At 40.6% G+C, this 15,537-nt stretch overlaps 2 protein-coding genes across 4 annotated transcripts; both read left to right on the top strand.

The window, feature by feature from the left end:
* The first annotated feature begins 1,252 nt into the window (after positions 1 to 1,252).
* bet1l (Bet1 golgi vesicular membrane trafficking protein-like) lies at positions 1,253 to 4,903 on the top strand. The gene is made up of 4 exons (XM_063903107.1): positions 1,253 to 1,324; positions 2,201 to 2,286; positions 2,523 to 2,579; positions 2,874 to 4,903. Exons 1-4 carry the CDS (start codon positions 1,306 to 1,308, stop codon positions 3,039 to 3,041), a joined length of 330 nt encoding a protein of 109 aa, XP_063759177.1. The 5' UTR covers positions 1,253 to 1,305; the 3' UTR covers positions 3,042 to 4,903.
* Positions 4,904 to 7,097: 2,194 nt separating this feature from the next.
* Positions 7,098 to 15,439, top strand: deaf1 (DEAF1 transcription factor). Of its 3 annotated transcripts, none has more exons than XM_063903061.1 (12): positions 7,098 to 7,199; positions 7,345 to 7,471; positions 8,451 to 8,600; positions 9,187 to 9,326; positions 10,361 to 10,426; positions 11,141 to 11,179; positions 11,612 to 11,735; positions 11,943 to 12,089; positions 12,961 to 13,223; positions 13,444 to 13,542; positions 13,828 to 13,914; positions 14,776 to 15,439. In XM_063903061.1, exons 2-12 carry the CDS (start codon positions 7,462 to 7,464, stop codon positions 14,875 to 14,877), a joined length of 1,227 nt encoding a protein of 408 aa, XP_063759131.1. In that variant the 5' UTR covers positions 7,098 to 7,199; positions 7,345 to 7,461; the 3' UTR covers positions 14,878 to 15,439. The 3 variants fall into 3 exon arrangements, with proteins under 3 accessions (XP_063759131.1, XP_063759113.1, XP_063759122.1); XM_063903043.1 differs by having other exon boundaries at positions 13,825 to 13,914; XM_063903052.1 differs by having other exon boundaries at positions 7,121 to 7,199; positions 7,350 to 7,471; positions 13,825 to 13,914.
* The last annotated feature ends 98 nt before the right edge of the window (positions 15,440 to 15,537 follow it).

The raw sequence follows: 15,537 nt of genomic DNA, 5'->3' as shown, positions 1-15,537 counted from the left end.
CTACGGAGGAAACCGTATAGTTGCCTCTTTACAACTTGTCTAAACAGATTTGGGGATAAGATCTAATGACAGAGTGCAAAACAAGGTGGGCAACAATTGGAAAACCCTCAAGCAACTAGGTAGCATCCCTAGCAACCAGCAAGACGCAGCCTAGCAACCCTCTTAATGGAATATCGATCCTGCCTACACACACAAACACACACACACACACACACACACACACACACACACACACACACACACACACACACACACACACACACACACACACACACACACACACACACACACACACAAACACACACGAACACACGCACAACTCTTGAACACTTCCCTTCCCCCGCTCTGAGCAGCACTGATGCCGTCTGATGTCAGGTGGCACACACACACACGTGACCGCCACACACGCACACACAGGTGGATTACGGCACATGGAGACACAGGAGGATTAACTGAACACACACATACACACACACACACACACACACACACACACACACACACACACACACACACACACACACACACACACACACACACACACACACACACACACACACACACACACACACACACTGTATCTACATGATAATGTGATCACAACGAACTACAATGAACTTTGACCCCTGCCTTAAAACTCTCTCTACCACAGAAGTATTTTAAGGACAGGAAAAATCTAGAGCTGTGATTCAAGCTGACCCAAAACCATGACTCAATTTATTCTTTTATAGAACAACTGCACAATACAACTCAGATCGGAAGGTAAACAAAGCAGTTTCAGCTCAAATACATACATTTATTTCATACAGAATTATCCTGGGTGAATTGGTTTCAATACTGGGCAAGATGACCTGCTTGGATCAGTTTACTTTTCTATGTGTGTGTGTGTGTGTGTGTGTGTGTGTGTGTGTGTTGCCACCCAGTGGTCACTTATCGTCAACATGCTGCACACACTCACAAACCGGGTGCAGATATTCATAAATCCAAATTCATAAAAGCAACCCTACATTTTTATGTATTTCACAGAGTTTTTACATTTTTTGAATCCCCTGAAGTTAATTAACTGTAAAGCACAACTGAAAAATGTGCCCTGATTACCTTTTGTTGTCAGAACTTTACGTATTTACCTACGTTAATATCTTGTCAATTTTAGTTATGTTTAATTTCGTCACCATTCCTTTCTATATTTCTTTCATTGAGGAATCTGAAAGAGGCAGTTCACTTCCGGGGAGGCGCGGCCATGGCAACGTCACCGGCGTCATCTAAACCCGCAGAGAACAGCTGATCGTGACGTCACTCGTCAACATGGCGGACTGGAATAGAGGTATTGTTTTTGACACGTCCTCGCTTCTAAATATTGAGTCTTTAAGCTTCTACAGAAGGACACAGTTCATGTTACAGATGGATGATGGAGTGTTTAACCTAAATGATGGATCATACCTGCAGTGTGTTTTAGTGTCTCGATTTTTATTTCACTTTTACAGCCGGATACTGAAGCTAAGCTAACAGGCTAACTAGCGTTAAGCTGTTTCAGACTTCAGGCAGTGGTGTAAAGTGACTGAATTCAGTTACTCAAGTACTGTATTTAAGTACAATATTGAGGTACTTGTACTTTACTTGAGTATTTCCCTGTTTGGCTACTTTGTACCAGAGGTGGGAGATCTTGTACTTGAGTAAAAGTAGAAGTACAACAGTGAATACTCTTGTTACAAGTAAAAGTTCAGCACTCAAAATGTTACTCAAATAAAAGTACACAAGTGTTAGCACCAAAATATCCTTCAAGTATTAAAAGTATGAGCACGTGAATGGTGGTTTGTCAGGGTTACCTCAAAGATGTGGAAATTAATGTGAAATAATTTATAGATCTTGACAAGAGAAGTGAAACACTATATTGTTCAGTCACAGATACCGGTGGTGTTTTTGTAGAGACTCTATGATCTGTAAGTTGTGAAGCACATATGTAAATGATAAACTGAGGCATAAAATTGTTGAAAATGCACTTATTTTTCTTAAGAAATGCCTGGTTTATTAGTAATGTTTTATAAAAAATAGGTAATTGAATGTGAATATCTTTTAAATCTACCTTTTTTCAGAGTTGTTGTCATTTATACGTTATTGCTATGCTATGATTTTACTTCTCCGGCCCACTTTAGATAAAATGCGGGAATATTTCTTAATTATTCTCCTCTTGTGTTTGCAGGTCATGGCTCTGTGGACGACATGCTTGATACTGAAAACAAACGCCTGGCTGAGAACCTCGCCAGCAAAGTCTCCAGACTGAAATCTGTGAGTCAGCAGAGTGTCATCATTTCTGATTCGTTTGTTGAAGTGATTCCTGAGTCTGTCATAAATGGAAGTTGATATGAACATAGACGATGTACTCTTCTTAATTCAGATTTTTGCAATTCTGTTCCAGACCCTCCATTCTCTACAGTCCTTTTTCGAAATCTGCTTTTTATTCCCAGAGCAATAATAACACAAGTGTATGACTTGTGTTTTTTTCCTGTTTCTGAATCTGTCAGCTGGCGTATGAAATCGACCGAGAGGCTGAAGATCAGAATGAATATCTGGACGGCATGGTGAGTCCATCCTGTCTATAAAGCCAATAAAAATGTGGGCTGTTTTGTTTTGTTTTTCATGACATCGAGCTATAATGGAGTTAAAAATAATTGTAAGTCGACTCCAATATAGGACGGCATTTCTCCTAAGTCAATCAGAATGAGAATCGAGTTTATTGCCGTTCACACATACAAGGAATTTACTTTGGTGGTGCAGACATAAACAACATAAGAAAATGTTTTGTAAGAGAAGTTGTAACCTTGATAAAACTCCCTTCGTTCATCTCTTCCTTCCTCTTGTCCTTTACCCTTCAGGACTCGAACTTCCTGAGTGCGACCGGCCTGCTGAGCGGCAGCGTGAAGCGCTTCTCCACAATGGTTCGGTCCGGCAGAGACAACCGCCGCATCCTCTGCTACGTCTCCGTGGGCCTGGTTCTGGCCTTCTTCGTGCTCTACTACATGGTCTCCAGGATTCAGCGCTGACGGGAGAGAGACCCCACGATCAGCCTGGAGCTGAAACTGAAAACTCATATCTGAAAATACTTTTTATTCTGCACCAAAGTGAGAAAAACAAACAGGAAGTGGAAGTTTCTGTTAAATCGTTTGAACAAGGGGGTGTGGAAATGCTCAGCAGTGGGGGGGGGATGGGTGCGGTCAGGCCAAAGATACTGGAGTTTATAAAATAACAAAACAATATTGGACTTGAGGGAGGCTTTTCAACTGTACCTTTGTCCCTTTCTAAGGGAGTCAGGAAATCCTTATGTGGGCAATGGAATGGTGGAGCCTGAATGCAGCTCTGTGATAGGCTGGTGAACCTGTCAATCATGACCAACTTGCCTCGAAGAGTCCCATGTCCAGACAACCAAAAAATTGTACGCAAGTTTTGGGTTGTAGCAATTGTGTTATATTATGTTACAAAATACAGAAAATGTCAAACTAAAAACTTAACAAAGCTGCAGAAGAATGAAGTACAAATGTGCTTTTGGTGGTGAGACATAAACAGAAAGGTTATGGGGGGGGGGGGGGGATATTAAATTGTATTTTTGAATGAAAATTGAGTTTAAATTATTCAGATTTTAATGGATGTAAGCATGCATTTATTGTCAACACAAAACAAAGATTTTCTAAGATGTTTTCTATCAAACAGCAGAAAAACCTTACACTTGAGATTTACTTGTTTGGAGTGAGTCTTGAAGGATTGTCAATCAACTGTTTATTTTTCATGCCTTTTTGTTGTAAACAAGAGTAGATAGCTCTCGTTAGCATCCTCTAAAATGTTATGGACTCTGAAGACAAGACTAAGCTAATACTCCCCACATGCCTAGAACTGCAACGATAAGACTGAAAAATAATCAAACTGTTCTGTCTGAACTCTTAAGGTACATTAATCCAAAAATGGCAGAAAAGGCAGATTTTAGCCCCTTTTCTCTTAAAGTGAATATATTTTGGATGTTGGGACTGGCAAAACACTTAAAGACAACACCTTGGACTCTTGGGGTTTTTCTGGCGTTTGATAAAGAAAATCTGCAAGTTGTTCAATAATTGATATAATCGTTAGTTGCAGCCCTACACATTTCCCCCATACTGATCTATTTTGTTTGAACAAACCTTTCAACATCGATGTGTTCAGTTGCAGTTTTAAGTTTTGTGTGTGTGTGTGTGTGTGTGTGTGTGTGCGGTACCGGATTCCTTATTGTAATTAATATGACATGTTGGGCGATGTTCTGGACAATTGTGGACTTATCACATTTAGTCTAAAGGGGATTTAAATGCATGTTTACATTCCAGCTGTCTGCACTGCTATTCAGCCACAGACAAGATTACGTTTAATAATACACATGCAATAAATGGTTATATTTTGATACTTATTGGGTTTATTTGGGCCCCTTTTTACCTGATGTATTCACGTTGTGGGCATATGTGAAATGGTCTTCAATGAAGAAGGGTTTATTTTTATTTTTCTAATCATAGTTTGACTCTTTGATTACCTTTTCATGCTACTTCATACTTAGACTCCACTATACATGTCAGAGGGATTTATTGTACATTACAGAATAATGTTTTTTTCTACATACAAAACTCTGGATAAATACTGAGCAAAACCCAGAGGTATAGCGTTCAGCGGTGGATGGATAGTCCCCGCTAAATGTCTATTCAAATGTGCCGGAAGCGCTCCACTGACTCTGCGATGACAGCTTCTTCTGGTAGCATGTTCCACTCTGAACCACATACATACAAGAACAACATCTGACATCTGGGGGGGTTAACATCGTTCAGAAATTCAAATGTGAGGATTTTGTGTTTTTCCTTGTAAATATTTTAATAAAAAGTATATCATTCTTTAATTCAGAGGCTTCGACTGTTTCCATAAAAAATGTGTCATACTCTACAGAAATTTGGAGAAATGTGTAAATAGCTTTTACATTAATGAAGCAGTAATAACTGTGATGAATTGACTAATGATATAATAAAAATAACCAAACATGTAAAATATATATTAGTCTAGAAGTCACAAGGGGCATTTTCTGCACTTATTTCCTGATTTCAATGCAGGACTTTTACTTGTAATGTCTTTACTTCCAGTGTGGTATAAGTACAGTGTCTTAAATCAAGGATCTGCGGTGTATTCTAGTAGAAACACACACTTAAACTAGGGTTTCACATCAGCACAATTCGATATACAATTAATAACAATAATGAAAAACTCTTCTCCAACGTTTCTGACACCATTCCGATTCATATTTTAACCACTGTCAGAAATGTGTACAATTTGTAAATAGCTTTTTTAATGCAGAAATTATAAAGACGATGAGCTTTTTCTCCTTATTGAACAATTATTCCAAGACAACAGAAAAAGGCACATCATGTCAGTGAAAAAACTGAGGGCATTATGAACAGAAGAAGAAATAAAAACCAGAGGTCACTCAATTAATGTGTTAAGACATTTGTCGAGTTGGCCTTTTTACTTTGGCACAATTTAATAAATACTGTCGAAAAAGCGTCTCAGTAACATGTAATGTGCCGTCTGGCCGCTGGGTCGCTTCGGGTTTTCTCGGTAGTTTCCGGTACATCTCTTTCCTGGAGGACTTCATAAAAACAAACAGTGGAGCGGTCGTCCTCTCTTCGGATTAGCTCACCCGATTCCTCTACATTTCTGCTACCATTCCGGTTTATTTCTAACCACTGTCGGTGAGCAGGCTCCGTGTTTGCAGTGGTTCTCCGGTTCGGCTGCACTCGGTCCAAAGTCTTCTTACCGCTCGGTCACATTCGGCTCTTGCCGTCGAAAGGGAACAAATGGACGAAACGGACTCGGCCACGAAGGCGCTCGGGTTGCATGAGGAGGTGGAGCACGAGGAGGTGGGCTCGGATACCGAGTCGGAGGCCGAAGTCACCACGATTTCCGTGATGGAGGAACCGGGAAACATCGACATGGGAGCCGAGTCCCTGCCGAACCCCGACGATGCCGAGGTGGCTTTTGCAGGCAAGCTTGACAAGGCCGCAGCTCTGCAGGATGGCGCTAAAACACACGGTGTAAAGATAATGGGAGTTAGCGTCACTCAGGGTTTAACTAATGCATCTGCTGCCTCTTATTTATAAAACGGAATCAGTATAGATCCAGATATTCATTGCACAATCCTCCAATAAATATATCCAGCTTTACTCAGTGTTTAAACTAATGCATCTGCAACCTGGTGACTGCACCGCCGACAGACAGACACATAGACAGACACACAGACAGACAGACAGATAGATAGACAGATAGATAGATAGATAGATAGATAGATAGATAGATAGATAGATAGATAGATAGATAGATAGATAGATAGATAGATAGATAGATAGATAGATAGATAGATAGATAGATAGATAGATAGATAGATAGATAGATAGATAGATAGATAGATAGATAGATAGATAGATAGATAGATAGATAGATAGATAGAAAGGACACATATATCATATATTTTTTCTTATTTATAAAAGCGATTCAGTATAGATCGTTACATGAATTGCACAACTCTTCAATATAAATATACGTATTTTATTTGACTTTTTTGTAGTACCACCGGTTTTAAAAATGTGTATTTAAACTTTTGATCTTCACTTCTATAGAACAGAGCACATAAAAATGCAGATGTATTATTATGCAAACAATTAAGGGCATTTATAATGTATATCACTGTACTAAATATAATGTGCACATGTTTATACACACACTTTTACACTTAAAGAAAATAAACAATATGAAATAAATAATAAGTAAATAAAAGGGAAGGGTTATCTGTTATATTATTATAATTGTACGTATTCTAACAAGACAAGAGAACTGAAGAAGCTGTAATAAAGTAGAAGTAGTTGCACTTTTTGTTATTTGTAATATATTTCTGTTGCATTGTTTGAGGGGCCTCTGATTGAAGGTGTCCATGCCATATCAGTAGCTGCTGTGCGGACGAAAATAAAGTCTTTGAGTCTTTGAGTCTTTGAGTCTTGATCTGAGATGTTTTTGCTGATACCACATTTTAATTTCTCGCTGCTGATCAGATGTGACCGGGTGTGACGGTGGGAGAAGTTCACTCTGCGGAGGACAACGTTTTCTCCACGACGGTCGCCACGTCGGGAAGTCTCCCTGAACACGTGCTGGTAAATCCACAGACACACAAACACACACACACACAAACACAAACACAAACACAAACTATACTACTGTGCTTATACTGAAGTAATAATTCACTATTTATTCGTGTGTGTGTGTGTGTGTGTGTGTGTGTGTGTGTGTTTGTCACAGAGCAGAGGAACAACCCTGCAGCTGGGTGATGGTCTCAGTACCCAGAAGGCCACGCTGATCGTGGTTCACACAGACGGCAGCATCGTGGAAGCTACCGGCCTCAAATCTGCCGCTGCAATGGCAACAGGTGTGTTACTGACCAGAGGGGGGAGAAGTACTCAGATCTTGTACTTGAGTAAAGTAGAAGTACTCAGATCTTGTACTTGAGTAAAAGTAGAAGTACTCAGATCTTGTACTTGAGTAAAGTAAAAGTACTCAGGTCTTGTACTTGAGTAAAGTAGAAGTACTCAGGTCTTGTACTTGAGTAAAGTAGAAGTACTCAGATCTTGTACTTGAGTAAAGTAGAAGTACTCAGGTCTTGTACTTGAGTAAAAGTAGAAGTACTCAGATATTGTACTTGAGTAAAGTAGAAGTACTCAGATCTTGTACTTGAGTAAAGTAGAAGTACTCAGGTCTTGTACTTGAGTAAAAGTAGAAGTACTCAGATATTGTACTTGAGTAAAGTAGAAGTACTCAGGTCTTGTACTTGAGTAAAGTAGAAGTACTCAGATCTTGTACTTGAGTAAAGTAGAAGTACTCAGGTCTTGTACTTGAGTAAAGTAGAAGTACTCAGGTCTTGTACTTGAGTAAAGTAGAAGTACCAGAGTGTAGGAATACTCTGTCACAGTGAAAGTATTCTAAATGTTCCTCCAGTGAAAGTAGAAAGTACTCTCCTCTAAATGTACTTAAAGTAGCGACAGTAAAAGTAGTCATTGTCTGATTGGTCCATTTCAGAATAATATCTCTGATATGTTTTATAATGATTGATCATTAAAGTGTTCTCAGAGCTGGTAAAGGTGCAGCTAGTTTGAATGGCTTTGTATACTGCAGGGTAGCTGCTGGATTTACTGCAGGTGAACTAAAGTCTGATGTAAGGGAGATTATATTTACCATCACTAATCCTAATCTGCCTAGCAACTAAAGGTATTAAATAATTGTAGTGGAGTAAAAGTACAAAGTAGATAAAGTTGAACTTGGTTTACTTTTGGAAATGGCATGTTTGTGCTGATGTCCACCTCTCAGGCTGATCTGTGTGTTTGTTTCGCCCCCCCCTGTGTTTCGCACAGGCTCACAGACTCACCCCACCCCGCTGACTTCGCCCCAGGACAAAGATTCCTGCTCCAAGTACAACTGGGACCCCTCGGTTTACAACAGCGAGCTGCCGGTCCGTTGCAGGAACTCCAGCGGAGTCCTCTACAAGAACCGCCTGGGATCAGGTGAGTCCGGCGGAAGTTACCATAGAAACCAGCCCGGTAGTGTGAGGGTTAGTTTACATACTTCACTTGACCTCAGTTAAAGAGGCCCTTTCATGCTTTTTCAGGGGTTTCCCCTCTCCTGTAGTGTGTTATATAGGTTTTAGTGCATGTAAATGGTCTGCAAAGACTAAAATCCCTGTGTTCCCTCCTTATTCCCACACACTCCCTTGCATGAAACGCCTCCATTGGACTCCTTTGTTAACTTCCTGAACCTTGAGGTGTGTTACAGTAATGACCAGAGGTGGGAGAAGTACTCAGATCACGTACTTGAGTAAAAGTTGGAAGTACCAGAGTGTAGGAATACTCTGTTACTCTGTGAACACAAGGGAGTGTGTTCTCTCCCACACACTGCCTTGCATGAAAGGCCTCAAATGGACTCCTTTGTTAACTTCCTGAACCATGATTGACGTTTTTCACTATTTTTAGACAAATAATCGATCTAGAAAATAAACAATTTCTAATATGATATTATGTCACATTTGCAGCCGTACTGAATACTGTGTTTCCCGAGTACTGTAACCCACACTGACGGCGTTGTTGTGTTCAGGGGGTAAAGGCCGCTGCATCAGACACAACCAGCAGTGGTTCACTCCCACGGAGTTTGAAGGTCTGGCGGGTCGAGCGAGCAGCAAAGACTGGAAGAGAAGCATCCGATACGCCGGCAGGCCGCTGCTCTGCCTCATACAGGTACTACTGCAGTATTTATACACTGTACTACTGCAGTATTTATACACTGTACTACTGCAGTATTTATGCACTGTACTACTGCAGTATTTATACACTAATAATACACTGTACTACTGCAGTATTTATACACTGTACTACTGCAGTATGTATACACTGTACTACTGCAGTATTTATACACTAATAATACACTGTACTACTGCAGTATTTATACACTAATAATACACTGTACTACTGCAGTATTTATACACTAATAATACACTGTACTACTGCAGTATTTATGCACTGTACTACTGCAGTATTTATACACTAATAATACACTGTACTACTGCAGTATTTATACACTGTACTACTGCAGTATTTATACACTGTACTACTGCAGTATTTATACACTAATAATACACTGTACTACTGCAGTATTTATACACTAATTATACACTGTACTACTGCAGTATTTATACACTAATTATACACTGTACTACTGCAGTATTTATACACTAATAATACACTGTACTACTGCAGTATTTATACACTAATGATACACTGTACTACTGCAGTATTATACACTAATGATACACTGTACTACTGCAGTATTTATACACTGTACTACTGCAGTATTTATACACTGTACTACTGCAGTATTTATACACTAATGAAACACTGTACTACTGCAGTATTTATACACTAATGATACACTGTACTACTGCAGTATTTATACACTGTACTTACTGCAGTATTTATAACACTGTACTACTGCAGGTATTTATACACTGTACTACTGCAGTATTTATACACTAATGATAAACTGTACTACTGCAGTATTTATACACTGTACTACTGCCAGTATTATACACTGTACTACTGCGAATACTAAACGTTTAATACACTCTACTACTGTATTGTTCCACACACAGCTCGTTTACAATTATGTGTGTGTGTGTGTGTGTGTGTGTGTGTGTGTGTGTGTGTGTGTGTGTGTGTGTGTGTGTGTGTGTGTGTGTGTGTGTGTGTGTGTGTGTGTGTGTGTGTGTGTGTAGGAGCGTATCCTGAACCCTCACGCTGCTTCCTGTACGTGTGCAGCCTGCTGTGATGACCTGACGGGGGTGAGTACAGAAAGGATCGTTCTTCTACGTTTATATTTTGAAGGCCGTTTTTCCTGAAGTAACGTTTAGAATATCGATCTTCACATTTCTGTATGATATTACAAATCTGAGCACTTCCTCCAGCACCGGTACAGATGTGTGTACATCATGTTTCTTCATGTAACTGGTTTAAGGTAACTGCAGATACACTTTGAGATAAAATGCACTCAGAATATTACCAGAAAGACCTGAGGAGGAAAATAATTTGATTGCTCTTCCTTCCCAGAAACACAGGACAAAACCACAGGACATCGCAGACATTTTTAGTTGTTGTGCTCTGCTGCTGGGAAAATATGAACTTATTAAAATAAAATGAGGTTTGGAAGTTTGAAAAATGCCTAAATATAACCGTTATGATCTCAAGGAAAACAAACACCCTTTTAAACCAAAAATAGTTCAATATTTGAAATATTTCTGTAATTGTTTGTTATCCTTTAGTGTCTCCCACAAGAAGACTCAAAGCTAATATTGAATAATTATATTTAAAACATATAATCAAAGTTAATATTAACAAATACGCTGTTTGCTGTTGGTATGGAGGAATGTATAGGAACAATGAAGATGTCATTATAAAAGCTTAGAGCATTTCAGACATTTGTATTTATGTACCTGCTTCCATTGATTTGGATTATTTTCTAATAATGTGTTTTCCTGATTCTCTGCTTCTCTGCTCAGAGTGTAAAGGAGGAAGAGCCTCTGGTAGCAGAAAACATGGTAAATGAAGTGGCATTTTTATCCCGTCATCGTGACCTCATTATCTCACGACATGTCTCCCTGCTTTAATGTTCAGAAAGCTCTTCATGTTTCTCATCCTGCCTGTGCTGCAGCTCCTCTTTTCACCCTCCGTCTGAAACCAGAGCCCAGTCTGCTCTGATTGGTTAGCTGGCCGTGCTCTGTTGTGATTGGTCAACGGATTATAGATGTCCCGCCCCCTTAGCCTATTAGTGTGTTGGAGTGCTAGACAGAAGAAGTGCAAGTGTTACAAAGGGATGTCATTGTGTAAACAAAGGAGGCCAACACAGGGATTGGAGCCTTTGCAGACCATTTACATGCACTAAAACCTACAAGAAACAGAAACCACAGATAATATGACCTCTTTAAAGCTTCTTCACTCTTCGTGTTGATTTGATTTGATGTTTCCCTCAGACGGGTCCGGTCCGCCTCTTCGTCCCGTACAAGAGACGGAAGAAGGACAGCGAGTCTCTTGTCACCTCCCCGAAGAAGGAGCTTTCCTCCGCCAAAAACATCACTCTGACCCCAGGGACAACATGTACGTCACACTGATGTGAAATTATCGGAGCCGTAGCGGAAGAGAGGAGATAGTCTGTGGTTTCATCAGCTGTTCCATGTCTGGAAATCAGCCTTTAGAGAAGATTCTCCGTCAGATTAGACAAAAATGACCCTTAGATTATAGTCGCAACATCCTGTAAATCTCCCCGGAAGAATGAATAAAGAATGTCTTCTTGTTCTTCTTCAGTCACGGTGTCTCCGTCAGGACAGTTCACCACCTCGGGAACTTTGACCTTTGACCGCACGGCACAGAGCGACGCTGCCACGGCCGCCGCCGCTGCCGCCATCATGTCGGAGAACTCGGCCCAGAGCGAGGTGTTCACCAGCACAGCAGGTACCAGACCTCTGATATCACTACCAGGGGTTTTTCTAGAAAAATACATCATGAGGTGCTAACGTCATTTCCCGCTATAATTAAGCCCCGCCCACTTTCCGATGTAAACACTGCATCAGAGGGAAGCAGAAAATAATACTGTCTCCATATCTTAAAGCTGCTGCGTCATATATTGCACCTCAGACAACTAATAGATCCAGAGCTCCGGTTCCTTTACTTCCTCTCCAGAAAAAAGGAGAGGATCAGAAATCTCAGTCTCAGTGTCAGCCTGCTGCCTGCCACTCGTCCCCCGGCAGACCCACCGGACATCCATCCCCTATTTACTCTCCATAAGCTGTCTCTGCCGTCTGACCAGACATCTGACCCCATCTCCATATTTCTGGAATCATTAAACCCTTTCTGACCAACAGAGAGATTGTTTCCTGGCATCATTTTAACATTTTACAGGGAAATCTGTATTTTGGTTTGAGGGCGCACGCTGACAGTAAGAGGGCGCTGTTACCCACTTTAGAATAAACCCTGTTGCACTGATATCATCACACATTGTGTTTATTTGTGATGGTGTTTCCAAAAACATGAACATTTTTACAGAACAACCTTGCAATTATCAAAACGATATTGGAAAAATATCTCATCATTTTGAAAAAGACTTGTTATTATTAGTAACAGGAGCCTCCACTGACACTTACCCCCAGCCCAGCTTAAACTGTATGCATTGCATTAATTCACACTATGCAAACAAGATGTTGTTGTTATTTATTTCATTGAAGTATTGCCAGTTCTTCACCACCCCTCCGACTGTCCTTTGATTTAAAAAAACCAACTAAATATTACTGAAAACGCTCCTTTGTTTTTCTTCTTCTCCTCTCAGTGCTGACTGCGTTACCTGCCCTCGCCGTGGCCCCCCAGCAGGTGCAGGCCAAGGTGGCGGTGACGATGGCGTCCCCATCGGGGGGCCTGATGGGGGGGCTGGAGGTGGGGCCCGGGGTCAGCGAGGGGCCGCGGGGCAACTGGCTGTACCTGGAGGAGATGGCCAACACGCTCATGAGCAACGTGCAACAGCTCAAGGTTCTCATCGAACAGGCCAAACACTCCGACTGCACGGGGGGCAAAGGTCAGGGCGGCAGGAAGGAGGTGAGCACACACACACACACACACACACACACACACACACACGATACAGTGCAGTTCTGCAGGAATAAAGTGTTTAAGTAGTTTATGATTATATTTCCAGATAAAATGAGTAATAATTAAGTGTGTGTGTGTGTGTGTGTGTGTGTGTGTGTGTGTGTGTGTGTGTGTGTGTGTGTGTGTGTGTGTGTGTGTGCATGCGTGCGTGTGTGTGTGTTCTCAGTGTGGTCTCAATCAGACCTTTCAGAATCAGATCACGTTTCAGCAGCAGGACGACTCTGAGGCCAAGAGGAGTTCTGACATCACCGAGATCATCATCAACGTAGGACACACACACACACACACACACACACACACACACACACACACACACACACACACACACACACACACACACAGCAGACACCTGAGGTATTTCCAAAATGTAAAAGGAGAGGATTAAGGTAGAACGAGCCTGCTTTGGTCTCATTATAACCTGGTATAGTGATGCACTTCAGCGTTGTGTGGCTGAAATGAGTATTACAACAACACACTCCTGGATCCTGAATATAAAATGGAACGTCCTGGTGAGATTTAAGACACCTGTGTGTGTGTTCCCCTGCAGCAGATGTGCGTGAACTGTGGCCGTATGGCGATGAGTGAGTGCACGGGCTGCCATAAGGTCAACTACTGCTCCACCTTCTGCCAGAGGAAGGTAAGAGTCCAGCCCGGTGTGCGGCCGGGTTAATCCTTCAAATTAACCCTCTTCAAAGCCTCATTAAAGGTTATTTAGGATTGTCCGGGGAGACTCTATCACCGTTTCCAAACCAGTTTAGGTCTGACTTTTGACAGCTGCAGTCGCTTCATAGAGCAGTGGTTCAAACAGATTCAGTAGTTGCATTGAACTGATCCTTTTAATAAGTTCTACTGACGGTTTAGTGAGACACATGGGCTCGTGCTTCATCCTCGGTGACAGACTGCAGTTATTCCACTTTTTTCCAGGTCTGTTTTTTGGCCTCCCAATTTTTATTCTTTTCAAACTTCAGATCTTTTGTTCAGATTTAGACTTTTCGGAATTTTCGAATATTGAATTCTTTTTCCTAAAACATCAGAATTATTTTTTAATTTCTGGATTTTTTTGAAAATTTAGACTTTTAAATTTTTCCGACTATTTCTTCAAAATTAAAACTTGTTCCTTAAAAATCTGCATTTTTTAAAATTTCTGGAATTTATTCTAGATGTCGACTAGTAGAAATCTATGAGTATTTTTTTTTAAAATGTATCACTTTTTCCTAAAAAGTGTCCCACTATTTTCTCATTATTCTAACAGCCCATATCATTTTGTTCCAAGCTAGAGTAGCATTGTTAGCATGTGGACGATCTCTTTATGAGGCATGGCTATGCTCTTGAGCCTAGCTTAACAAATTAACTTAATTTGTGGAAGTGGGCGTGGTTGAATCTCAACTGGGTCGAGAAACGATAGACACGTCCAGGACGAGAGAAGCAGTTGAAAAACAGAAAAAAAAATCACGAGCTCGAAAACTAAAAACTAATGAAGGATTCGGATTTCCTGCAGGACTGGAAGGAGCATCAGCACACCTGCTGTCAATCATCGGGGGGCGTGTCTGTTCAGGAGGATGAGCCAATCACAACCATGGAACTGGACAAAGTGAAATGAAGGAGCCCTCAGACAGAAAGTCCTTGTATGGTGCAGAAAGGAGGAGGCTCGACTTAAATCCTCCTCACTTCAACAGACATTAAACACTGAATATTTGTTGAGAAGAAAAGATGCTTCAGGGCTGCACTAAACTACTTTTTCAGTATCTATCAATCTGTACTTCGCTTTATTTGTATATTTTTTTAATAAGGGTGCTCCGTTTCTTTCTCATCTTCCCTCAGTGTTTTATGAAACGGACTTTGCTGACCTTTAATGCTAAGCGGATTTCTGTCCAGAGACAGTCCTGGTTTAAATAAAGGTCAAACATATCGATAAAAGGAAAGGCAATATTATTAAATTAGCCCGCCCCACCCTGGCTGAGAGTAAGACATGAGCTATCTGTTATCTTTGTTAATGGGATTTTTTTTTACAATTAGAGTAACTATGAATTGTTTACAAAGTTTCTTTGTTGGTTTTGCTTCCAACTAAAGACCCGTTTATATAATGTGAATGTTTCAGTTTCAAATGTTTGCGTGAGAGATTATCTTGTATATGTACGTGATTAAAAAAGCATTATCTTTAAGAGACTGTGTTTCTTTATTTGATTTAATTATAATTTCTGCCTCTCCTGGGACATGTCTGCATGCTTTAATGTTCAGAAAGCTCTTTATGTTTCTCATC

Source organism: Eleginops maclovinus, chromosome 2 (genome assembly GCF_036324505.1).
Source record: "Eleginops maclovinus isolate JMC-PN-2008 ecotype Puerto Natales chromosome 2, JC_Emac_rtc_rv5, whole genome shotgun sequence".
Classification (NCBI taxonomy): Eukaryota; Metazoa; Chordata; class Actinopteri; order Perciformes; family Eleginopidae; genus Eleginops; species Eleginops maclovinus.
This window is presented reverse-complemented; position numbering and strand designations above follow the sequence as displayed.